Below are 22182 nucleotides of genomic sequence, written 5' to 3'. Positions count from 1 at the left end.
CCAGACTGAAGTGCAGCAGCCGCTCCCGGTCACCGCAGCCTCGACCTGCTGGGCTCCGGCGATCCTTCCGCTCAGCCTTCCGAGTAGCTGGAACTACAGGCGGGTGCTACTTCGCCCGGCTAGTTTTTGATTTATTGTAGAGATGAGTTCTTGCCAAGTTCCCCAAGCGGGTCTCGAACCCGCGGGCTCAGACAGTCCACTCACCTCAGCTTCCCAAAGTGCTGGGATTACAGGCTGAGCCACCGAGCCTGGCTTAGATTATTCTTTCTGATTGGGAGAAATATCTCTAAAGATTTAAATGTGTTTGTTTTTTGTTTTTTTGAGTTGGAGTCTCACTCTGTCACCTAGAGTGGAGTGCAGTGGCCGCTCCTGGCCACCGCAGCCTCGACCTGCTGGGCTCCGGCGATCCTTCCACCTCAGCCTTCCGAGTAGCTGGAATTACAGGCGCGTGCTACCACCCCCGGCTGATTTTTTGATTTATTGTAGAGATGAGGTCTTGCTGCCCAGATGGATCTCGAACCTGCAGGATCAGGCAATCCACTCACCTCAGCCTCCCAAAGGCGCGGGATTACAGGCTGAGCCACTGAGCCTGGCTGTGTTTGTTTTTTTTTTTTTTGACAGGAAGATCGGTGGTTCACCAGAGCATACATCTTGTTTCTTTGCTAGTTTCTAGGAGTGTTGCTCTATTGTATTGATGCTGGCTCTGACACTAGCAAATATACATGATGATTATAGGCACTGTGTTTTAAGAAGAATCCTTGCACTTTGTTAGAGATGTGAGCAGCCTCTGCCTGTTACAAGGCCAGGGGTTGGGGAAGGGTAGAGGGCCTCTGATTCCTTTCCCCTGGCTGCTCCTGACAGACGCAGCCTATCCCAGGTTGCCTGAGTAAAGTGGGCCAGAGAGGAGACTGTAGTCACGGAGAGCAGAGCGGCCTGTCCCTGCTGGGCAGGAAACCTAGAGTGATGAATGGGGCTGGATGAAGTCATCCTGCTCCTCCAATCAGGCTGCTCGGAGGGAGCCAGGGGCCTCTGCAGATCCAGCCAGGCTGCCGGCTGCTCTCATGTACCTTTAGACAGAGGCTGTGAGTCTCTGGGAGTGGAGTGGGAGGGTGTGAACCGCCCGCTCCTGGCTCCTGTGTAGGCCTCAGTCAGTCTGAATGTTATTGCAAGGTGAGTGGCTTCACCGGGCGAATTCCTCTCCCCTTGCATTCTCCACCTTGCCGTGCCAGGCTCCAGCTTTGTGGCTCCGGCACCTCCTTGCACAGCACCTCTCTGCTTCCATCTGAGTGCCTGCACCTTCTTGAGGTTCTCACACCCGCCTGTACCCTGCCAGCCCCTGGCCTTCTCCCTTCCTGCTCCTGCAGCTCTCGCTCAGCACCCGCCAGCTGGCCTTCTCCCACATGCCCCCCTCGTCCTGACCCGTGGATACCAGTTGGCCGGGTGATGGGAGGGCAGGCCTCCATCTCTGAGCCCTCTCCCTCAGCAAGGGGAGCCTGGTGAGACCCACACCTACTTCCTGGGAAGAAGTACCAGGCCAGAAGAGACATCCCCTGCTTCAGCCTCATGGGCATCTGTAGGGACACAGCCAGGCCCCCCTGACATGCTGGGAACCCCAAGGCTCTTTTCTGTCCCTGAAACAAGAAGTCCCAGGGGGCAGGAGTAGGAATAGGTCTCTTATTTCCCCCAACCTTCCAGAGGGGTGGTTTTTTCTCTCTGGGGGGATGTTTGTGACTCTGCCTTTTCTCTCTGGATGGTGCCGCTGCTCCTTAGGCCAAGCAGAGATCATGGAGCCGGCTGATATGGCGACAGCAAAGGTAGGATGGAAATGCTGCCGGCCGCACTGTGCGTAAGTGGCTTCGCTTGGCAAGTTCTGCCTTTGGTTCACTTTCCTCTCTCCTCCTCTCCCTCAGCCCACACTCCTGAGCATCTGGGGGCTGTATCAGAGTGGAAGGAAATGTCATGAGCACCAAGACCTCAGGAAAGGGGAGGAAGTGCCAGGCCTTACAATGCACTCCCACCTCTGTGTGCTTGGAAGTCTGAGTGGGTGGGTGGGTGTTGGGAGTGGGGATATCTGTAGCTTTTGTTGGCATCCACTTACATGTCTGTCTTTTTCTTTAGCCTTGCCCTGTTTTTGGTTTATCTTTATCCTGTCTCTTTCTCAGTTACCCGTCTCCTCTGTTTTCACTCTTTTTCCTCCACTTCTCTGCACTACAGTCCATTTGTGCAATCTCCACACTTTCTTTCCACCTTCTATTTGCTTCTCTGTGCCCTTTCCCTGTTGTATAAGGAATGGGTGGGGTTGGGGAGGGCTGGACAGTCTTAAGCAGAGACGGCCTCTCATCCTGCAGCAGATGTTGGCTTTGGGATTGGAGAGGAGTTTATGTCTGAGTGGCAGATGCTGCCTCTGACCCCTCCCACCGCTTGCCCGATGCCCCAATGGCAGCGCTGGTCTGGGCACCTCCGGCGGGAATTGAGGCCTGGGTGCTGCCCCGCTTGCAGCCTGTGGGCACACTAGAGGGCGTTCCTGAGATGGCTTTCGAATCTCTTCTGGATTCTGCTTGCAATTTGAAAATTGTTTTTCTGTGTATTTTTCCAAACAAGGAGTTTGAGCCATTGGGAGTGGATGAGGGATGTAAGGAGGCTGAGACAGTGCAGCCCCAACCTCATCCCCTGTGTGCAGGGAGGGATCTGTAAACCTTCCAGAATATCTCAGCCGTTGGTTTGGGGGCTGTGGTATTTGGTCAGATGGCAGGGTCTCCTTTCTCTTAGAGATAGAAGACTGACGAGGCTCAGACTTCTGGAGCAGGCTGTGTACCCTGTGTTGTGTATGGAAGTGAGAATGAGAGAGGAGGCCCAGGCGGCAAGGATGCTGTCGGCATGAACAGGCAGGAATGTGTTACAGAGGTTAGGACATGTCTCTGGGGACCACAGAACTTGGTTTTCTGCTTCCTCTCCCACCCTTACAAGCTGTGTGATCAGATCCAAGTCACTTAACTTCTCTGGACTTTCTTTTTTTTTAGTCCCCTAGTCTCATAAGGGTGAAAATTACATGCATCTGTTGTTTTGACTAGCTTAGATCTGTCAAATACTTACTTTTCTTAGGAAGGAGCTAGAGAGAACAAAACTAAATAAGATCTGGTTTCCCTAGATTCGTTCCTTCCTCAATCTCCCCTTCCTTTCTCTTTTCCCTTCTTGCACAAACATTTGAGTGCTCACTTTGAATACAGGGCAGTGCAAGGTGTTGTACCCCCTTGCCAGTGTGCAGTGGGGAGCAGGCATCTGCAACTGTGTTTGGATCCAAAACAATTTGCTGCACACAGTTTGCTATCTGGCTGGATGCTGCTGTCTGATGTCTTTGCCAGGGTCTTGTAAACCTGCTAGTGAACTAGCTCTTGAAGTTGCAAGTGGTTTGTTATCAACCAGCTGGCTCTCAGGGGGGTGGTGAGTGGTAGGGAATGGTGAATGCTCTGGGAAAGGTGTGGTCTGGGTACTCAAGAGTTGTTCTGTGGTTAGTTTGGGAAGGTGTGTTTATGCCTGTATTTGTTTACAGGAGCCAAACACACAGCCTCATTTTTCTTAGGCCCTCGCTCCCCCCCAATACAGATTGCTGATGATTCAATCAGGTGTAGAATCATGCCTTAGAGCTGGATCATTCTGAAGTTAGCATTTAGTTTCAGGACCTTGACCACAGGAGCGAATTGGATAAGTTAATGAAAACTGATGTCATTCTATTGTTTTAAACTTCTCTAACCTAGACCCTTTGGAAGTTAGTCAAGCATTTTCCATCTGGGTCTGTGACCCATTCAGGGCCCTAAATGGACTTTAAGAGAGGGTCCATGAGCCTTCTTCATTTGTAGGCAGATTTTTATATCTCTGCATTTTTTTTCTGGGGAAAGTATCCATGGTCTTCGTCAGATCTCCAGAAAGCTTATAACTCAAAAAAGTTTAAAATTCTTTAATGGTATCAAGATGCTCCAATAAAGAGCCTATTTGTATAGCACCAGTACAGAGAGAACCTATGTGTTATGGTCCATGTCCTGAATCTCTGATAATGTGTAAAAGCAGCTGAAGTGTTGAGTAAAAGTTCATGCTATGACTCACTAGCAAGTCATTTACATATGACTTGGATATCACTTTTTAAATGTCTAAGTACATGTAAATACATCCCCTTTACCTCAATCTTTCCCCTTTTATTCCTGAGGTACTATTCCCTGAATTTCCCTTAGTCCCTGGCCTAAGTTACCTCAGAATGAAATAACTTTTGGTGGAAGTGTGTGCTCAGTCTTATAACAACACTCTATTAGACTCTGTTCAGTTCCTCAGGAGAGCTTTTGGAGGCATGCCCTCACTTCCTGAAGTCTGGATTTTGAAGTTCTATTATTACTTCGCCATAGTGTACTCTTACTTTTTTTTTTTTTGAGGTTGCATTTTCAGATGCAGGGGATGTGACCTGACTGTGTTAAGATATGCAGATGATCAATTGTGTCCTGAGAGTTTCTCAACCTTGAGAAAGAGGTTGGGAAGCATTTATTAATCCAATCATTCAACGGATGCTTATTAAATGCTGATCATATGCCAGGCGGGAGAGTTCAATGTGGTGCTTAGAGATGGGAGCACACGATCACTGTGAGGAAGTGCCTACGGCTTCTTGGGGGAGTCAGACAAGTAAACAGATCATGGCAGCACCCGGAAAGAAGGCTTCTAATAGAGGTGCAAGTCACCAAGGAAACAAAAAGAATTACTTGATTGGGCAGGCCCTGAAGGACTTTGTAAATGAAATGACATTTGATCTGAGACCTGAAGTGTGGGTGGGACATGACAGGAGAGGTGATCTGGCTATGATTTGGAGCTGGCCCTGTCACTTTCTGGCTCTGTGAACTTGAGCAAGTGGTCTTAGCGTTTTCTGGACTCAGTTTCCTCTTTTGTAAATGAGGACAGCATAAACACTCCAGAGTTGTGGCCAGCATACAGTTATACATGAGATAACTTAGGTTGAATGTCTGGCACACTGTAGATGACCACTGAACGGTAGCTGCGGGTATGGAGGTCTGCCAGACAGAAGAGGGGACAGCATCAACACGGCAGGGTCTAGGGCACTACAAGTAGTTTGGCAGGACTGGAGCTTAGGATGCATGTGGAACACAGGAGGCAGGTGATGAAACTAGAAACCCAAGCAGGGGGCTGAAACTCTGTGAAATCCTTGTACAGTACTGAGATCACGTAGACACAGGGAACAGCTGAAAGACCTTAAGATCATCAGATTTGCTTTTGAGAAAGTACTTTCTAGCTCTGCAGTAGATAAATAAGATAATGTTCTCATTTTGCTTCATCTCTGACAACTTTGTTTTACAAATCTGTTCTACCCCACTAGACTGTGATCTCAGCTCCTTGAGGACAGGGGTTGTGTGTTTTTGTTTTTTAATCCACAGAAACCCTAGCATCTAATAATTTACTTGGCATATAATAGATGCTCAATAAATATTTGAATGAATACATAGAAGTGGGTAAGGTAACTATGTACCTAAAGACAAGAATTTGAAAGACAGGTAAAAACAAATGGCAGGAGGCACACTGTAGTTACACTTCAGGAACTAGCATTGACATGATTTAGTTCCTAATCAAATGAGAGGGGGAAGAAGAGGAGTCTCAGGTGAGTTCATGGTTTCGACCTGGGGACTTGGTGGCTTAATGAGTCATTTACTGAGTTAGATACAGGAGATCAGAGTTGGGGAGATGTAGTGAGACAATAAGGAGTTTTTTTTCTTTTTAAAAAATTTATGCTGGTTCTGAAGTGCCCACGAGACAGATAGGTGAAGTTCAGGAATAGTTCAAAATTTGTGTCTGAGGTTAAGGGAGTGGTATAGGTTGAACATTCTCAATCTGAAATTTGAAATACTTTAAAATCTGAAACTTTAGCCGGGGGCATGCCTAAAGTTGGAGCTGCTGAGTATAGTCCCAGCAAGCTGGGAGGATTGCTTGAGCTCTGGTGGTCGAGGCTGCAGTGAGCTATGACTGCACTACTGCACTCCACCCTGGGTGACAGAGCAAGACCCTGTCTCTCACAAAAGAAAAAAGTACAGTCTATACCTGCATATTCCTACAGTTTCTTAGAGTCTTTTGGACAATGACTGGGGAGACAATTATGCAAGAAACATGTCTAGTAAAAAAAAATTTATAAAGATAAAAATTTTAAAAGAATTAAAACTTAATTGAACACTAACATACCACTCAAAGGAAATGCTTATTGTAGTATTTTAGATTTTTAGATTTGGAATGCTCAACCAGTATGTATTCTGCAAATATTTCAAAATAAAAATAATAATTATTATACATATATATATGGAAATCACCAGCATATCTCCAAGGCATTGTGACAACATTAGAGATTAGATAAGGAAGTTCTGTGATTGAGATGGCCACCCAAAGGTGAGGACAGTTTGCTTGCAGAAGCTCTTCAGATTCATCACAGCAGTTGAGAGGTGAATTTTTTTTTTTTTTTAATAGAGATGGGATCTTGCTATGTTGCCTAGGCTGGTCATGAACTCCTGGGTTCAAGTAATCCTTCCACCTCAGCTTCCCAAGCAGCTGGGACTACAGGCATGCGCCACCATGCCTGGCTGATTTTTTTATTTATTGTAGACATGGGGTCTCGCCAAGTTACCCAGGCTGGTCTGGAAGCCCTGGGCTCAGGCATTTCTCTCTCTTCTGCCTCCCAAAGTGCTGGGATTACAGGTGTAAGCCACTGTACCCAGCTGTAAGGAATATTTTAACACAAAATTTAAAAGGTTATGCTGTTAAAGATTCACTATATTTAGCTTTCTGAAACTTACCATGTTATCCTGATTTTTCTCAAGTCGTCATCAATTCATATAAAAACTTCACATGGTACACAGCAACTTATAGGTATCCCTGACCATCAAATGTAACTAGTGGCTTATTGTGTGGAAGGGCATATTTACTGAATGGTGCTGGTCACAAGACAGATGGAAGCTTAACTCTTTTTTTTTTTTTTTTTTTTTGAGTTGGAGTCTCACTCTGTCGCCCAGACTGGAGTGCAGTGGCCGCTCCCGGCCACCGCATCCTTGAACTGCTGGGCTCCGGCGATCCTTCCGCCTCAGCCTTCCAAGTGGCCGGAATTACAGGCATGTGCTACCACGCCTGGCTGATTTTTTGATTTATTGTAGGGATGAGGTCTCGCTGCCCAGGCAGGTCTCGAACCCGTGGGTTCAGGCAATCCACTCACCTCAGCCTCCCAAAGCGTGGGATTACAGGCTGAGCCACCGAGCCCGGCTGGAAGCTGAACTCTCTGGTTTACTCATGATATGCCAGTCTCATGTTTGTTGTGATGTTAAGAGAGTGTTGTTGTTATCAGTGCTGAAACACCTTAAACATTTTTTTTTTGAGTTGGAGTCTCACACTGTCACCCAGATTGGAGTGCAGTGGCCGCTCCCGGTGGCCACTGCAGCCTCCACCTGCTGGGCTCCAGCGATCCTTCCACCTCAGCCTTCCAAGTAGCTGGAACTACAGGCATGCGCTACCACACCTGGCTAATTTTTTGATTTATTGTAGAGATGAGGTCTTGCCAAGTTGCCCAGGAGGGTCTCGAACCCGTGGACTCAGCCAATCCACTCACCTCAGCCTCCCAAAGCGCGGGATTACAGGCTGAGCCACCGAGCCCGGCAACATTTTTTTTTTTTCAACCTTAAGGCACCGATGAGAAAATGTCCTGATGACTGGAAATGAAGCTTTTCAAAATTCAACTCATTAGATGCAGTCTACTCCATCCAAATAAACCTGTATTTATTGGCAATGATAGTAGCAATATGTTCTGAAGGCACTATTTCTGGACACCTGTCATGCTAATAGGAAGTTCTTGTTTCTGTAAAAGATGATGACAAATATTGGATCCTTTTTCTGGCTCTTTTGTGTTAAGACCAGACTAATGAAGAAATATCACAGACATACTTAGTGTAGGCTAGTGGAGAGTATTCGCCATTACTTGTGTGGTGATTTTTACAAATTTGGCATAATGATTACAAACCTATGATCATCTGGAAAGTAGAGGTAATCTGTTCTTCTGATTAGATATGCCTCTCGTATGGGATTTAGTGCCTTATATTTTTAAGTTAGACTTATTTAATATGATTATTAATGCCCATGCTTTATCTTCTTTGGATTATAAACTCTATAAATCAAGGAGGACATTGGATTTAACTCTGAAATAATCATCATGATTTGCCTGGGTTGTGAACATATTAGACACTTTAAATGTAGTTCTTGTTGAATGAACAGCTGATTGATCTTACAAAAAGATCAAAAAAATATAAAAAACCACCATCATTGGAAAAATTAGAAACTTTGTTTACATAAAGGAGAAAAAGGAGATCAGGAACAGGGAAATAGAGCCTGTGCTTGAAGTGTGTAGTGGTGGTTCTGTGGACACTGTTTGGAAATAGTCATAACAATGGTGGAAATATATGAGCACTTACTTGCTATTGCAACATGCACGTGTGTTTGGCTCCTCCTATCAACCTGATGGGTTGTTGTCATCCTCACTTTTTTATCATAAAGTAACTTGCTCAAGATCATGTAAATTAAGTTAAGTGTGGATTTGAACTCAGAGCTAATTCTGGAATCCTCATGCTAAACCACAATACGCACCTCTGGGAGTGGTGTCAGTCCCAGGTCAGTTAAGAATGCGAATGCGGTTTCTCTAGGCTGGTGGTATCAGCAAGCAATTTCTCTGCCAACAACAGAATCTCGTTGTGTCCTTGGCCAGGAGACTTTCAGTGTTAAAATGAGTTAACATTCAATGCATCCGTTTTGTTTTTTTTTTTTAAGGATAATACTCATATGTAACTTAGTTGAAAGAGGAGAAATCCCCATTTAGTGGGAGGAGAGCAGGAAGCAGCTGGCTGTGGGTGGATGGGTGCTCCCTCCCCGAGAGAACCTGAGTTCATAAGCACCCTCCTGGGTTCCTAACACCATCAGTCACCCTGGATTTCTCCTGAGAATTAACCAGGAGGAGCCGGTGGGGTAATTAGAAATCTGCCTTGTTTCTTCCATCTGGCAGGAAAGATGTTTTCTTTTGTTATACGTGTGATGAGAATGATGACTGACATCAGGCAGTGTACCAGCTCCTGGTGGCTGGGGTTTCTCTGTGGTGTGTGTGTCTTTCTTGATAGTAGGGCTCTTACTTCCTAGGGGCCACCCTTTTATCTGCCAGCAGAAGAGCTCTTGTGATCCAGGACACAGGGGTAAACGAGATATACTGATAAACCACATTGACTCAGGCAGTCAAGTATTTAGGAAACTGGAGGGATGACTTTGGAGGTGAAGGAGAAGGTGGGATAGAAAGGGGTGTTCTCTTTGGGGATTTCCATTGCCAGACAGAGTTCTTGTCTCCTCATCAAGTCAAAGTCTCCTTGGAGAAGGGATGTCAAGAGCTGCTTAAAGAGGCAGAGAGATAGCTTAGTTAAGTTTTGTGCCACTGAGGTGAGGGAGGAAGGTAATTCCAATGTAGGGCCCGGCTAAGGAATTCCCACCCCCACCCCAGAGTTGGATGAGGAGGCTTATGATACCCAGGTGTGGTACTTTTCCTTTTAGGTTTTCTTCTTTTACCAACTACCACTTTATATAATGGCTAGTAGAGGCCAGTAGTAGGAAGCGAAGTAGACCTCTCTGAACTTTTGTTTCTTGCATTAAATGTGGCTTAGCACCTCACTGGGTTGCTGTGAGAATCGCATGGTGTGATATTAGTGCGGCCACTTTAAATGCTAGACTGATCAGAGATCCATCAGCCCTGGTTGCCTCAGTCTGGTCTTTCCTTTCCTGGGGACAGGATGAAGCTGAGTGGAGTTTGGATTTGATTTTGCTCATCATGTTCATTGCCTGAAGGAATATTCTGGATTAGCAGATTGTGAAGGAGGAGCAAAGAAGGCTGGGGGGAGGTGATTCTGTTTTGTTTTTTTTTTCACTCCAGTGCCCCCAAGTGAATCCCTCTAGTCATGGAGGCAGAAAGAAGCACTCTTGAAGCATACAGTTCTGCCTTCTCTGCCCACAAGCCTGCCAATCTCTGCCAGTCCTGTGGCCGCGTGGCTGCCCACCCTGCACAGCGCTGCTTCACCCGGACAGTGGGGCTGGAGGGCAGGAGTGTGCACTGTACAAGGGTACCAAGGGTAGGAAGGGAGGGCTGGCTCCGGAGGCTCCAAGCTGGGAGCTGACACAGATGAACAGACCAGAAGGCGAGGCCAATGCCTGCAGCCCACACTGTCACCCCAGAGCCAGTGACTAATAGTGGCAGAGGGTGGGGAAAGGAGAGTGCTGAGGGAGGGAGGGGACAGGGAAGTGGTGGGGAGCACCTGATCGGGGTGCAGCCCTGGCCATCTGCCGGTCAGCTCACACAGGCTCTATTGACTGCAAATTGGAGTTTGGAAGCGGATTTTGGCTGAAGGACTAGGAGGAGGCTTGTTGTTGGAATGGAGTGGTTTGGAGGCTGCTCCTCCCCCGCTGCTCCTCGCTCTCTAGCTTCCTGACCTCCAAAATGCTCCTTAAATATAACACTCTCAGCGCCTGATGACTCCCCTGCCTGAGCTTGGAGCTTTGATTCCCCAACGTGTGACTGCAGCACTGCTCTGCCCCAGATTTTCCAGCAACTAGAGGCATGCAGCTATGCCCTGGCACTGCAGCAGCACTCTGCTCCTGCTTCTCGAACGAAGGGCAGAGAGCAGAACCCAAGAACTTGAGGTAGAAGGAGAGCCTGGGATCCTGTCATCCATTTTCTGCTCTGGATAGGAAGTCAGAAGCTTGGAGTGACTTACCCAAGGTCATGAGAAGGCACAGGCTGCTGATGGTGGAAAGATCCCAGATGGGGAGGTGGGAGGCAGGAGGGCTGAATTCTCCCTTGGCTTCTGCCTGAGAACCCAGAGATGGAACCTGACATCCTGGCACCTGGGGTCACAACTTCCTGGTCTTCCTTGGCCTGGGGGAGTGAACAGTGACCTCTCACCATTCTTGTCCCTGTTTATGAATGGGCAACAAACACCAACCATATTTTTGTTGATTTAGGAAAGGAACACCAGGGTGGATAGATATTAAGGCTCACAGGAGTCCAAGAGAAAGTCAAAGCAGCTGAAATAAAAAGGGAACTTTTTAAAACCTTCATTCTAAACCCAGTGAAGTTTGGAAAAATACTGCTGTTGCAAGAGGCGTGGGGTAGTGCAAACTAACTTCATGCTATTCAAATCAATATCAAAGAACTTGGAAAGGCCAATTTTGTGAACTCAGATTTGTGAAAATGCTGTGAACTTTGATTTGTGAAAATGCAGATAACACAAAACATTGTCATGGCCATAACTTGCACTCTCTTAATCAGAATTTTCATCATATATTAAGCAGATACCAAATAACATTTATAAAACATAAAATATGCATAAAGTATATAGAGGAAACAACAAACACAGGTGTACCTCTTACCTATTTGGCTGACTCCATTCTCTTCCCTATCCTTCCAAGGTAAATGTTGAGTTTATCATTCCCTTGATTTTTAATTTTATGGATACAGAATAGTTATTAGTTTTATTTGTTCTTTATATGCACACGGAATCATACTGTATGCATTTTTTATTGACTGGCTTTCTCTGTTCAACACTGTTTCTGATATTCATCCACTCTGTTGCACTGGAATTATAGGTATGTGCTACCATATCCAGCTAATTTTTTGATTTATTGTAGAGATGAGATCTTGCCAAGTTGCCCAAGCTGGTCTTGAACCTCTGGGTTCAGGCAGTCCTTTCACATCGGCCTCTCAAAGTGCTGGGATTACAGACTTGAGCCACGGCACCCAGCCCTCTGGTGCCTGTCTTCTAATGTGACTTGCTTTCCATCTTTGGAGTAAAGCTGGTTAGGTGTTAGGGATACAATTATTATTAGTTGTTATATAATTGTAGTGTGATGCAATTACTACATAATATCAGATAGTAGTATCATTCCCACTAACTCCTTTCCAACACTTGATATTGTGTGACTTTCAAAGTCTTGCCATTCAGATGAGTATGTGATGGCATTTCACTAGAGTTCCAGTTTATATTTTCCTGAGTACTAATGAATTGAGCACCTTTTTATGTGCTTATTGATTGCTTCCTCTTCTGAAAGTGCTTATTGAAATCATTTGTCTACTTTTCTAATTGCGTATCTTTGTTTTTCTCATTGGTTTGTAGTCATTTTTAATAAATTCTGTGAGGAATTGCTCTTTCAATATATGTTGCATATATTTTCTCTCAGAAAAACCTTGTCTTTTGTGATCCATGATCTATATGGATGATCAGAAATTTAAAATTTTACTATGGCTTAATCTATTATTTTTCTCTTAGGTATTGTTTTTTTGGGGGGGATTGGTAAGCTGTTTAGGATATTTTCAGGATACTGTTGGTGTAAGGATGAATTCATGAGTATGATTTATTAAGGGATATTGTTTTTCTTCCTTTGTTCAATGTCAAGGTTTAGGACTGGCAATTTTCCTTTTAGTTCCTAGGCAGTGTTGTGAATTTCTTTCAAGTTTATCCTCACAGTGAGAGTGCAGTCCACCAGGCCTATTTTATGAGGAGATCTCCTCTTAAGCCTCTCACTACTACTAGGCTTTTGGAGTTATCTCTTGCATGCTCTGGGAAGTCATGAAAACTGAAGCCTATTTCACTGTTTTCTGTCATCACTAAATTTTTGATCTCTAAATATTTACTTTTTTGATAGCTCATCAAGCACTTTAAAATAATTTCTTTCTATTTTATCTTATTGCTACACATGAAAGTCTTTGGAATCTGGTTTTCTGTAAACAATACTCTTTCCTGAAATGCAAATATCAAGAAGCAGCCAGATTGCGGAGTCAGACAGAAGTGGGAAATCTGTATATTCCTTCCTAGAGATTATGTCAGTGCTCACAATTTATTGGCCAGGGAACTTTTCGAACCATACAGATTGCTCTCCATGAGAAGATAAAAGAGAAAAAATACATTAAGTGAGGAACATTTATCCCTTTCGCCTGGTTTTAATCTTTAATTTACCTCAGAGAAAGTCAGTTTCCATGTCTCTTCAAAGCCATGTTAGGATCGTATTTTGAGATTTTCTTTATGGACTGCAGGAATGGAGCCTGTTTCCAGAGCTCTGTGAGAAGCCCTGTTTCAGAAACAAGAAAGAACCAAGGGGAATTCAAGGCTGATGATTGTCGCTCAACCCACTGGGCTCTCCTTTTCTTCCTTCCCTTTTGGCGTCCCTCACATCACACACACTCAGGCCAGCCAGCTCATCAGTCATAGAAGAGGCCGCTTGAGTTAGTCTTTTTTTTTTTTTTTTTTAAATCTATTGCCTTGATTCTTTTCTCCTGGGAACATGTAAGCTTTTATAAATAAGTGTATCTGATAGAGATTTTTAAATAAACATACATAGTGATCAAGAGAATGGGTTTTGGATCTGGGCATGCCTGTATTTAAATCCCAAACTTTCAGTTTGCTAGCTGTTTGGCATTAGGCAAATGAAGACACTACACTTATTTTTCAGCAATATTATCTGAAAAATCACAGTTACTACCTTATAATACAGATGGATGGATGTGAGGATTGAATGAGATAATACATGTCATATGTTGAGCCTGATGTCTGACTAACACACCCTCAAAACATTTTTTTTTTTCTAAGCTAGGGTCTCACTCTGTTATTCAGACTAGAGTGCAGTGACACAGTCATAATTCACTGCATCCTTGAACTCCTGGACTCAAGCAGTCCTCCTGTCTTAGCCTCTTGAGTAGCTGGAACTACAGATTCATACTACCACACTTGGCTAATTTTTATTTTTAATTTTTTTTAGAGGTGAGGTCTCACTATGTTGCCCAGGCTGGTCTTGAACTCCTGGTCTCAAGTTATTCTCTCATCTGAGTTTCCTGAGTAGCTGGGATTACAGGAGTGAGCCACTGAGCCTGGCCATTGTTATTTATAATTGAGCAGTTCTTTCTTTGGGGGAGGGGGGCTATTTTAAATAATAAAATGCCAAATAATTGAACAGTTACAATACTGTGCTTTTAAAGTAATACTTGGGAAGCTTTGATCTAGGTTTTATGTGTTGTTACCTGTGATCTGAGCAGTAGTAGGTGGGCCATGAAGAGAATACAGTATTCACAAGAATACTATAAGGTCCTTTGCCTAGGGGCTGCATCACATGACCTGGGAGTTCTACTAAGTGAATCATCTAGACCTTAATGGACAACTCTGTACTTCTGGAATCTGTTGCGTCACTTCAAAATCTATGCTGAAAGTACGGCCTGGGTTCAGGCTCAAGCAGCTTTAAAAACCTAACTACAGGAGGCCGGGAATGGTGGCTCACGCCTGTAGCCTGTAATTTCAGCACTTTGCAATGCCAAAGCGAATATTGCTGGGGCCCAGGAGTTAGAGACCAGTCTGGGCAACATACCGAAATGTAGTCCCCTAAAAAAAAAAAAAAAATTAGCTGGGTGTGGAGGCAGCCCACCTGTAGGCCCAACTACTAGGGAGGCTGGGCAGAAGGATCCCCTGAGCCAAGGAGGTTGACGCTTTGGTGAACTGTGATCATGCCACTGCGCTCAGGCCTGGGGTCCACAGATGGAGCCTGTGGCTACAAACAAACAAACAAAACTACAGAGAGGAGAATGAGGGATGAAAAAATGCTTTCTGGGCTGGGCTTGGTGGCTCAGCCTGTTATCCCAGCACTTTGGGAGGCCGAGGTGAGTGGATTGCCTGAGCCCACAGGTTCGAGACCTGCCTGGGCAACTTGGTGAGACCTCGTCTCTACGATAAATCAAAAACGAGCCGGGGGTGGTAGTGCGCGCCTGTAGTTCCGGCTACTTGGAAGGCTGAGGCGGAAGGATCGCCGGAATCCAGCAGGTAGAGGCTGCGGTGGCCCAGAGCGTGCCACTGCACTCCAGACTGGGCGACAGAGTGAGACTCCAACTCAAAAAAAGAAAAACTGCTTTCTGGGCACAATGTGCACTATTAGGGGTGACTAATACACTTAAAGCCCAGACTTCTTCAGGGCTACACAATGCATTCATATAACCAAAAACTACTTGTACCTCTAAAGCTACTGAAATAATAAAATAAACACAACTACAGACTTGTTCAAAAGCATGTGAGTGCTGTCTAGCATGGGTCTAAGGAGAGACATTCTATCCCCCAGGACATTCCGTCCCGCAGGGCTACCTCTCTGAAGGCTCAGTATACCTTAAAGATGCTCTTGTGGACCATCTGGCCACTGGAGAGATGCTGCAAGGTGTCAGTTCAGTTTGAATAAGGTCACTTCAGTTAAACACTTGCATGTGTTACCTCTACAGTACATCAGTTGTCCTAGTCAGCAGAGATACAGACCTGAACAAGATAGGTAGTCCTTGCCTTCAAGGCACTTATCCGCTAAAAATAGGAAGTGCTGTAATTAAAATATGATGACTTACCCATGAGGATCCGTGGTTCAATTTTTCTTAAGAGTATCACTTTAGAGGTTGTAAAGTATAAATGATGTGCATACAACACATGGATCTCTGTAGATTACTTGTGGGGGCAAATTTCAGGGTACAGGCTGATTATGGTTAGAATGTTTGGGGCAAGTTTCAGGGTAAAGGCTTATTATTATGGTTCAGTTGACGGTTGCTATTTCATAATTAATCTCTTTGTTCGTTGTCACCCATCCGCATTACTGACCCAGATAGTAATGTAGGGAAGGACAGAAAGGAGTCACACAGCCGGGGCAGTTGTCGGTGCTGGAACATCGGGGCCCCAGCCTGGAGGACTTGATTTTGGAGGGGCCATTCCCCCTTTGCAGTGGATTTTATGTTCCAGTTAAAGTTGAAAATCACGGTCTTCCTCCTTGGTGCAGTGCCTGGTCTGAATCTTTTTGGAGCTCAGGATTGGTGATAAAGTGTTGCTTAAATCCTAAACCAGACCTTTGTGGCCACCTTAAAAGGATCTCTGGCCCCAGGTGACAATGCGCTGCCCTCCGGGCAGAAGTTGCTGCCTCACCGTGCGCCCCAGAAGTCGCGGCAATTTCCCCAGCTGGAGAAGAGAACTGTGCGTTCTGTGTGCTGCGAACTGCTTGGGAGCTCGCAGCCCCGCTGGCCCCGCCTCGCTGGGGAGAGGGTGAGGATTCTATTTAAGGTGGTCTTGTGCAGCCTGCCTTGAGACACCTAGGCACCCACCACCGGGTTTCTGAGGTCTACTCAGCTCAGGATTTCGGAGGTTTGCTAGAGGACCTGGGGTCCAGGCTCCCCTCCCCCTCTAGGGGTGGGGCGTTTTAACCCCTTGGTGGGCGCCTATGGATGTGCTCATCTTCAGATATTTCTGCCTCTCTCCTCTTCCTTCCTGTCACCACATTCCTCACGCACCCTCTCCCTGACGGTCTGTCCCATCCCGGGCCAAAACATGTGCTGTGTCTTTAAATGGGCGGAAGTGGCTGGCAGTGCTTTGCTTGGGTACTGCATTGATTAGGAGATTATATGGAGCTGCGGGAGCTGCCGCCTGGGGGAAGAGAGGTGCAGGTTCTGCTGGGTTTGTGCTCTCCTCCTCCCGGGCTCTCCTTGGCTTCCTTCCCCAAGGCGGCTCGGGGCCGGTGTGAGGTGAGGGTGGGTGGGTGGCCGGCCAGCCTGCCTGTTGACGGCAACTCCAGGGCTTGCCTCGCGCAGCCCTGCCAGTATTACCCATCCTCATCAGAAACTGGCAGCGGCAGCCACAGCTCGGGCCGGCGGCTCCAGCCCCAGGCTGGATTTGCAGAATCTGTCCTTCGCCTCCGTGCCCAGCTTTCAGCTGGGAGAGGGGGAAGCAGGGGCAGCGGCAGCAGTTCTTCTGGCTCGCTCTCTCTCTCTCTCTTTCTCTTTCTGTGTTCAAGTCACATTACATGGGATTCTGTTCTTTTGGGACTTCGTCATCTTTTCCAATATGTCCTGGGACCTCCGGAGCTGTAACGGGGATGCTAAGGACACGGTCAGTGGATTATCGTGACTGTACTAATGAAAGGATTCAAGCTCTCCTGGTAAGTAGAGGAGGGATAGATGCCTTCCTCTTCTATCTTCCACCCCATGCCCCCCAGCACCTCAAGAGGTCTCCTTTAGAAGGCCCTCTCACTAGACCTGGAGCAGTTAAGAGTTAAGATATGGGGCTAGACATGCTACCAAGTTGGGGTACTCTTCCTGACTCCCCCACCTTCTGCACTGCTGCAGTGTTTTCTGTCAGCTTCTTCACGGGCAGGGTTTTGTGGAAGTTGGGGGGCAGTGAAGAGAATCAAACTGCTACTGAACATGTTCACCAACTTGGAGGGGCGTGAGGGGTGGTGCACACAGAGGGAACTTTATAAAGAAAAGATCTCTTCCCTTTTGCATGGTCTTGTGCGTCTGCATCGGGCTCGGGTGCAATTGTACTTTCCATACCCCTTGTTGACTTGGTGGAGGCGAGTAAGCTTTCTTTCATCAGCTCCATCTTCTGGGATGTCTGGTGTCCAAAGGAGGGTGGACCATCCCCTACCCCAGCACTAGCATACACCTTGCGGCTTTGCACACGTCACTTCCTAGGCTTAATGTTGGGACATTAAAGGCATCCCCTGCTTGGGATGTGGGGGTAGCTATATTCTAGCTGCAGAAGTAGTCAATATTTTTACTTTCGCTAAAAAACTAAACTCTTACTGTCCCTCTTCTCCTTTGATCCACTAAGGATCTGCTGGTTGGGTGAATTGGCTTTTTATGCAGTTGAGAAACTGCAGAATTTGCTTGGAAAACTTTGCAATGCCAGAAGGGATCGGATACCCCTGCAGGGCAGCATGTGCAGCTGCCTGGGAGGCCTGCTTCAGAGGAGAGAGGCTTCTTGGGCTGGGGAGGGAGCTTTCTCTCCTGTAGAAGGTGGAGGGTGGGAGGAAGAGTAAGAGCTTGGGAGAGCTGCCTGCAGGGATGCTGCCTGCCTTCATTGCGGCTGGCAGTCCAGGGTGGGGTAGTGGCAGGTTATCTCTCTGGGTGGGAGGTTGATTTTCATAGTCAGGGATGGGTGTCGAACAGATTTAAGCATGGAGTCCTACCCTGGCTCTAGGCCACTCTGGCTTTCCAGAAGCCCCTACCCTAGATTGAACCCTAACAGAATAGGTCTAATCTAGGTCTCCACCTCTAAGCAAGAGGGTCCTTTAGTGAATCTTGAGAAGGGCGCTTTGCAGAAGACAAGGAAGGTGCTTAGTTCCTGCAAGAGTGAGGATCAAGAACTGTAGAGCCCTGAGAGGTGGTGGGCCTCAGTAACCACCCAACCTGAGTTTCTTTTCCTCAAGCTTTGCTGTCACTCTCTCCTATGTTTAGCCCTTGCTTTCTTGAGGCCGGGTACTTAGTTCCTTCTGGATGGCAAGCTACTAGCAGAGTCTGTTGTCCATGGGAATACCAGGACTGGATCAGCAGCCGGAGCTGCCCCTTTATTCCTCAGTAGAGCCAGGCGGGGTCTGCAACTTGGATGAGGCCTCTAAGGAAAGCTCAGGTGCTGCTAGGAGCACAGGGACACTGGGCTCTTCATCAGAAACCACTCAGCATCCTTCCGGGCCCCTGCCGTCAGCACACCCAGCTTGGGATGAGGGGTAGCTTGGCTGTCATTCAAGATGAGACATCACTTTAACACAGAATGCTCTCAGCTCAGCCCTGGTTGGTCCCTTAGGGATACGCAGAGATGTTTGCCTTAAAAAATCTGCTTTGAGTATCTCTTGATGCATTTCAACAGAAAAGAACTGTTAAGCCAGGAACTGGAATTGGGCTAACCTTGTCTGTCATGTTCAGCCCCATAAAATTTTACAGTGATGGGGAAATTTTGTCATTAATATCCGCCTGGATACTGTTGGATCCCAAGACCCAATGTCTTATTCAGTACAGATATATTGGTCCATTTTGGCCCAGGGGCCAAACCTTGTAGTTGTGGATGTTTTGGTTTGACATGCAGTTCCCTTTGGTGGTATCCCGTATCGGGCACTCCCTTCTCTCCCAACAGAAAGACTTGGTAGAAGCAAGATGACCAAATATATTGGCTACGTTGTTCTGGATAGCACTGTCTGTTTATGGAAGAGGATGGAATTAATTAACATTATAATGTTTGAATCATTTCCAGAAACAGTTCAGGAATGGCTACCATGTGTTTGTGATATAAAAAATAATGGTAAATACTGATAATAAGAATAATGGCAAACTGGATGCGGTGGCTCACACTTGTAATCCCAGCATTTTGGGAGGCTGAGGTGGGAGGATAGCTTGAGTCCAGGAGTTCGAGACCAAGCTAGGCAATATCACAAGACCTCATCTCTACAAAAAAAGAAAAAAATTAGTTGGGCATGGTGGCAAATGCCTGTAGTGTAGCTAACTTGAGAGGCTTAGGTAGAGGGGTTGCCTGAGCCCAGGAAGTCAAGGCTGTGGTGAGCTGTGATCCGTGTCCCTGCATTCCAGCCTGGGCGACAAAGTGAAACCTGGACTCAAAAAGTAATAACAATGTTGACTAACATTTATTGATACTATGTATCAAGCACCATATTAAACACTTGACATGTTACATGGGACTGACAGCATTATGATTAAGATCCCATTTTATAGATGGGGAAACTGAGACATACAGTTTAAGTGGCCTGAGTGAAGGCATACAGATTGGAATCAGGCTTTGGATTTGCCACTGGGTGATTTTCCCCAGTGAGTCTCCTGTTCTTGGTAACTCTTCTGTGGTGTACTATACTTTCCTACATGTAATGCTATACTGTATGCCAATTTTCTTCCTACTCTTTTGTCTCTTTGCCGTATTTTCATTAGATCAGTTAATTAGACTTTAAAAAGTATGTACACATATATTATATCATTTGATTCTTACTGTAACCCCACAAAGCAGCTGGTGTTTTCATTTTATCTTATTTTTTATTTATTTTAATTTTTTTTGAGTTGGAGTTTCATTCTGTCATCCAGGCTGGAGTACAGTGGCATGCTCACAGCTACTGCAGCCTCGACCTGGTGGGCTCAGGTGATCCTTCCATCTCATCCTTCCAAGTAGCTGGAGCTACAGGCATGCGCCATCATGCCCGGCTAATTTTTTGATTTATTGTAGAGATGAAGTCTCACCAAGTTGCCCAGGCTAGTCTTGAACCTGTGGGCTCAGGAAATCCTCTCGCCTCAGCCTCCCAAAGTGCTAAGATTATAGGTGTGAGCCACCGTGCCCGGCCTGTCTTATTTTCATTACATCAGTTAATTCGATTTTTAAAAGTATGTACACATGCATTATATCATTTGATTCTTAATATAACCCCACAAAACAGCTGGTATCTTCATTTTAGAGGTAGGGAAACAGATACAGAGTGGTAAAGTGTTTTTGATCAGAGCAACTAGTTTGTGTAAAGGCTGGAACGCAGACTCTTATTACTGGACTATTATTTTAGGGTGGGGACTACCACAGCAACAGCAAGGTATGACCATCAGACCTGCTTTCCCAAAGAGCAGGCTCAAGGTATATTCGTTCATTTATTCATCCATCCCTTCATTCCACAAATGCTGATCCACTATTTATTATTCTTGCAGTCTTATGCCTTGGCATTGTGGGGGTTTTAAACCATAAAGAACACTGCCTCGGCCTTACAGGGACTGGTAGTCTTACAGATAGAAGTAGACCCCACCACCCACATATACACACATGTGCGCACACACACATGAAACAGTAGTGTCAAGGGACAGATAAGTACAATGAGCAGCAAGCACCCTAGAAATTCATTTCAGCTGGAAAGGGAGAGAAGGCTTATTGGGTAATTGACATGAAAGGGGCGCTCAGAGGCAGAAAAACTAGGTAAGTAAAGGCTGTGCTTTGAGCAGCATTTACACTGTACCTCATGGGGTTATGCGCCTATTGCTGGGGATGCTTTTGGATGAAGGTGACCATGCTAGATGTCTGTGATTGTTAAGTGACTGGACTATGAGATGGAAATCTCCCCCAGTCCGACCTCTCCTTCATCAGGGCAAGAGCTTTAGGCTGTCTCAAAAGAAGATTCTTTGATCTTGTCTGCTGGTGACTTAATAAGCAAGGTAAAGGCAGTGGTGGAGGAGGTTGTGAGGAGGTGGCATTGGCAAATAGGGCTGTGGCAAGAGCAGAGCTTTGAGGCAAGGAGCAGTTTGCAAGCCTAGTGATTTTTTTGTTTTTGTTTTTGTTTTTGAGAGCAACTTACCAGTCTTCCTGTGTGGTTAATTTATTTTTCTTTGGTGATGTATAGATATTTCTAATTCCTATAGGGCTTCAGAACCCCAGACACTAAGAAGGTCTTCGATCTTGTGTGACTATTCCCTCTCCAGATTGTTTTGGCCCCCACAGGACCAGGCAGGCTGTAGTGACATCTGTCTTGATTCTCTCTCCTCGTGTTCCTGGTCCTCACATCTGCTGGGCTTGGTGGTGCAGTCTCCACAGAGCCTGGGGGCTGTGACAGACCTTTAGGAAAGTCAGTGAGCTGGAAGGATTTGATTCTGTGAAAAAACAGTTGAGGGGAAAGTATGTTTCTTGATGCAGAGCAGGTGAAGCATTTTTGTGGCGAGGCCTCAGTCCCCAGATGAGAGGAATTTTGAGTTTCTCTGTGAGTGGGTGAGTGAACAATCCTACTTTCACACTGTTTATTTAGGAAGAGGAGCACCATGTGGGAGAACCTACTCACTTATTCTTCCAAAGTAACTGGGAGAGTTCGCTTTTTTGTATTCCTCCATATTTTATGGCAATGAATGGTCACCCATATTTTATTTGATACTAAAGGTCAATTGCCCACTGTACTTTTCTCCTCAATCTGTTAGTGGATGGAGCTCTGTTCCTCCTTCGGCTCTTGTCCAGACCACATATATGTCTGTCTTTCAAGGTTCCCTCTATAAGAGGCTTGCTCTGGAGGAGAGAGCCCTGGATATGGCCTCTACACACCTCCCCTTTAGAGCCAGACTCTCAAACAATGGAAGTGTTTACTAGAAGGTTGGGGTTAGCTGGGCTTGGTGGCTCAGCCTGTAATCCTGCTCCTTGGGAGGCTGAGGTGAGTGGATTGCCAGAGCCTGCGGGTTCGTGACCCGCCTGGGCAACTTGGTGAGACCTCATCTCTACAATAAAACAAAAAATTAGCCGGGCGTGGTACCGCGCACCTGTAGTTCCAGCTACTTGGAAGGCTGAG

At 46.1% G+C, this 22182-nt stretch overlaps 1 protein-coding gene across 5 annotated transcripts in view; it reads left to right on the top strand.

The window, feature by feature from the left end:
* The window catches only part of GRAMD1B (GRAM domain containing 1B), a 273865-nt gene that overhangs the window by 164450 nt on the left and 87233 nt on the right, over window positions 1-22182 (top strand). The window contains exon 1 of one of the 5 annotated variants that reach the window (XM_008073198.1): window positions 1051-1170. The exons of 2 other annotated variants lie outside the window; for them this stretch is intronic. Coding sequence is in view for 2 of the 3 variants with exons in the window: in XM_021706541.1 (XP_021562216.1) it covers window positions 17018-17040 (23 nt within the window). In the remaining variant the exon portion in view is untranslated. Of the gene's footprint in view, window positions 1-1050; window positions 1171-16500; window positions 17041-22182 lie in introns of those variants that run through there. 2 more of the 5 variants (XM_021706541.1, XM_008073196.2) reach the window with 2 other exon arrangements.

Source organism: Carlito syrichta, unplaced genomic scaffold, assembly GCF_000164805.1.
Source record: "Carlito syrichta isolate Samal-C Ts95f unplaced genomic scaffold, Tarsius_syrichta-2.0.1 Scaffold315753, whole genome shotgun sequence".
Taxonomy (NCBI): Eukaryota; Metazoa; Chordata; class Mammalia; order Primates; family Tarsiidae; genus Carlito; species Carlito syrichta.
This window is presented reverse-complemented; position numbering and strand designations above follow the sequence as displayed.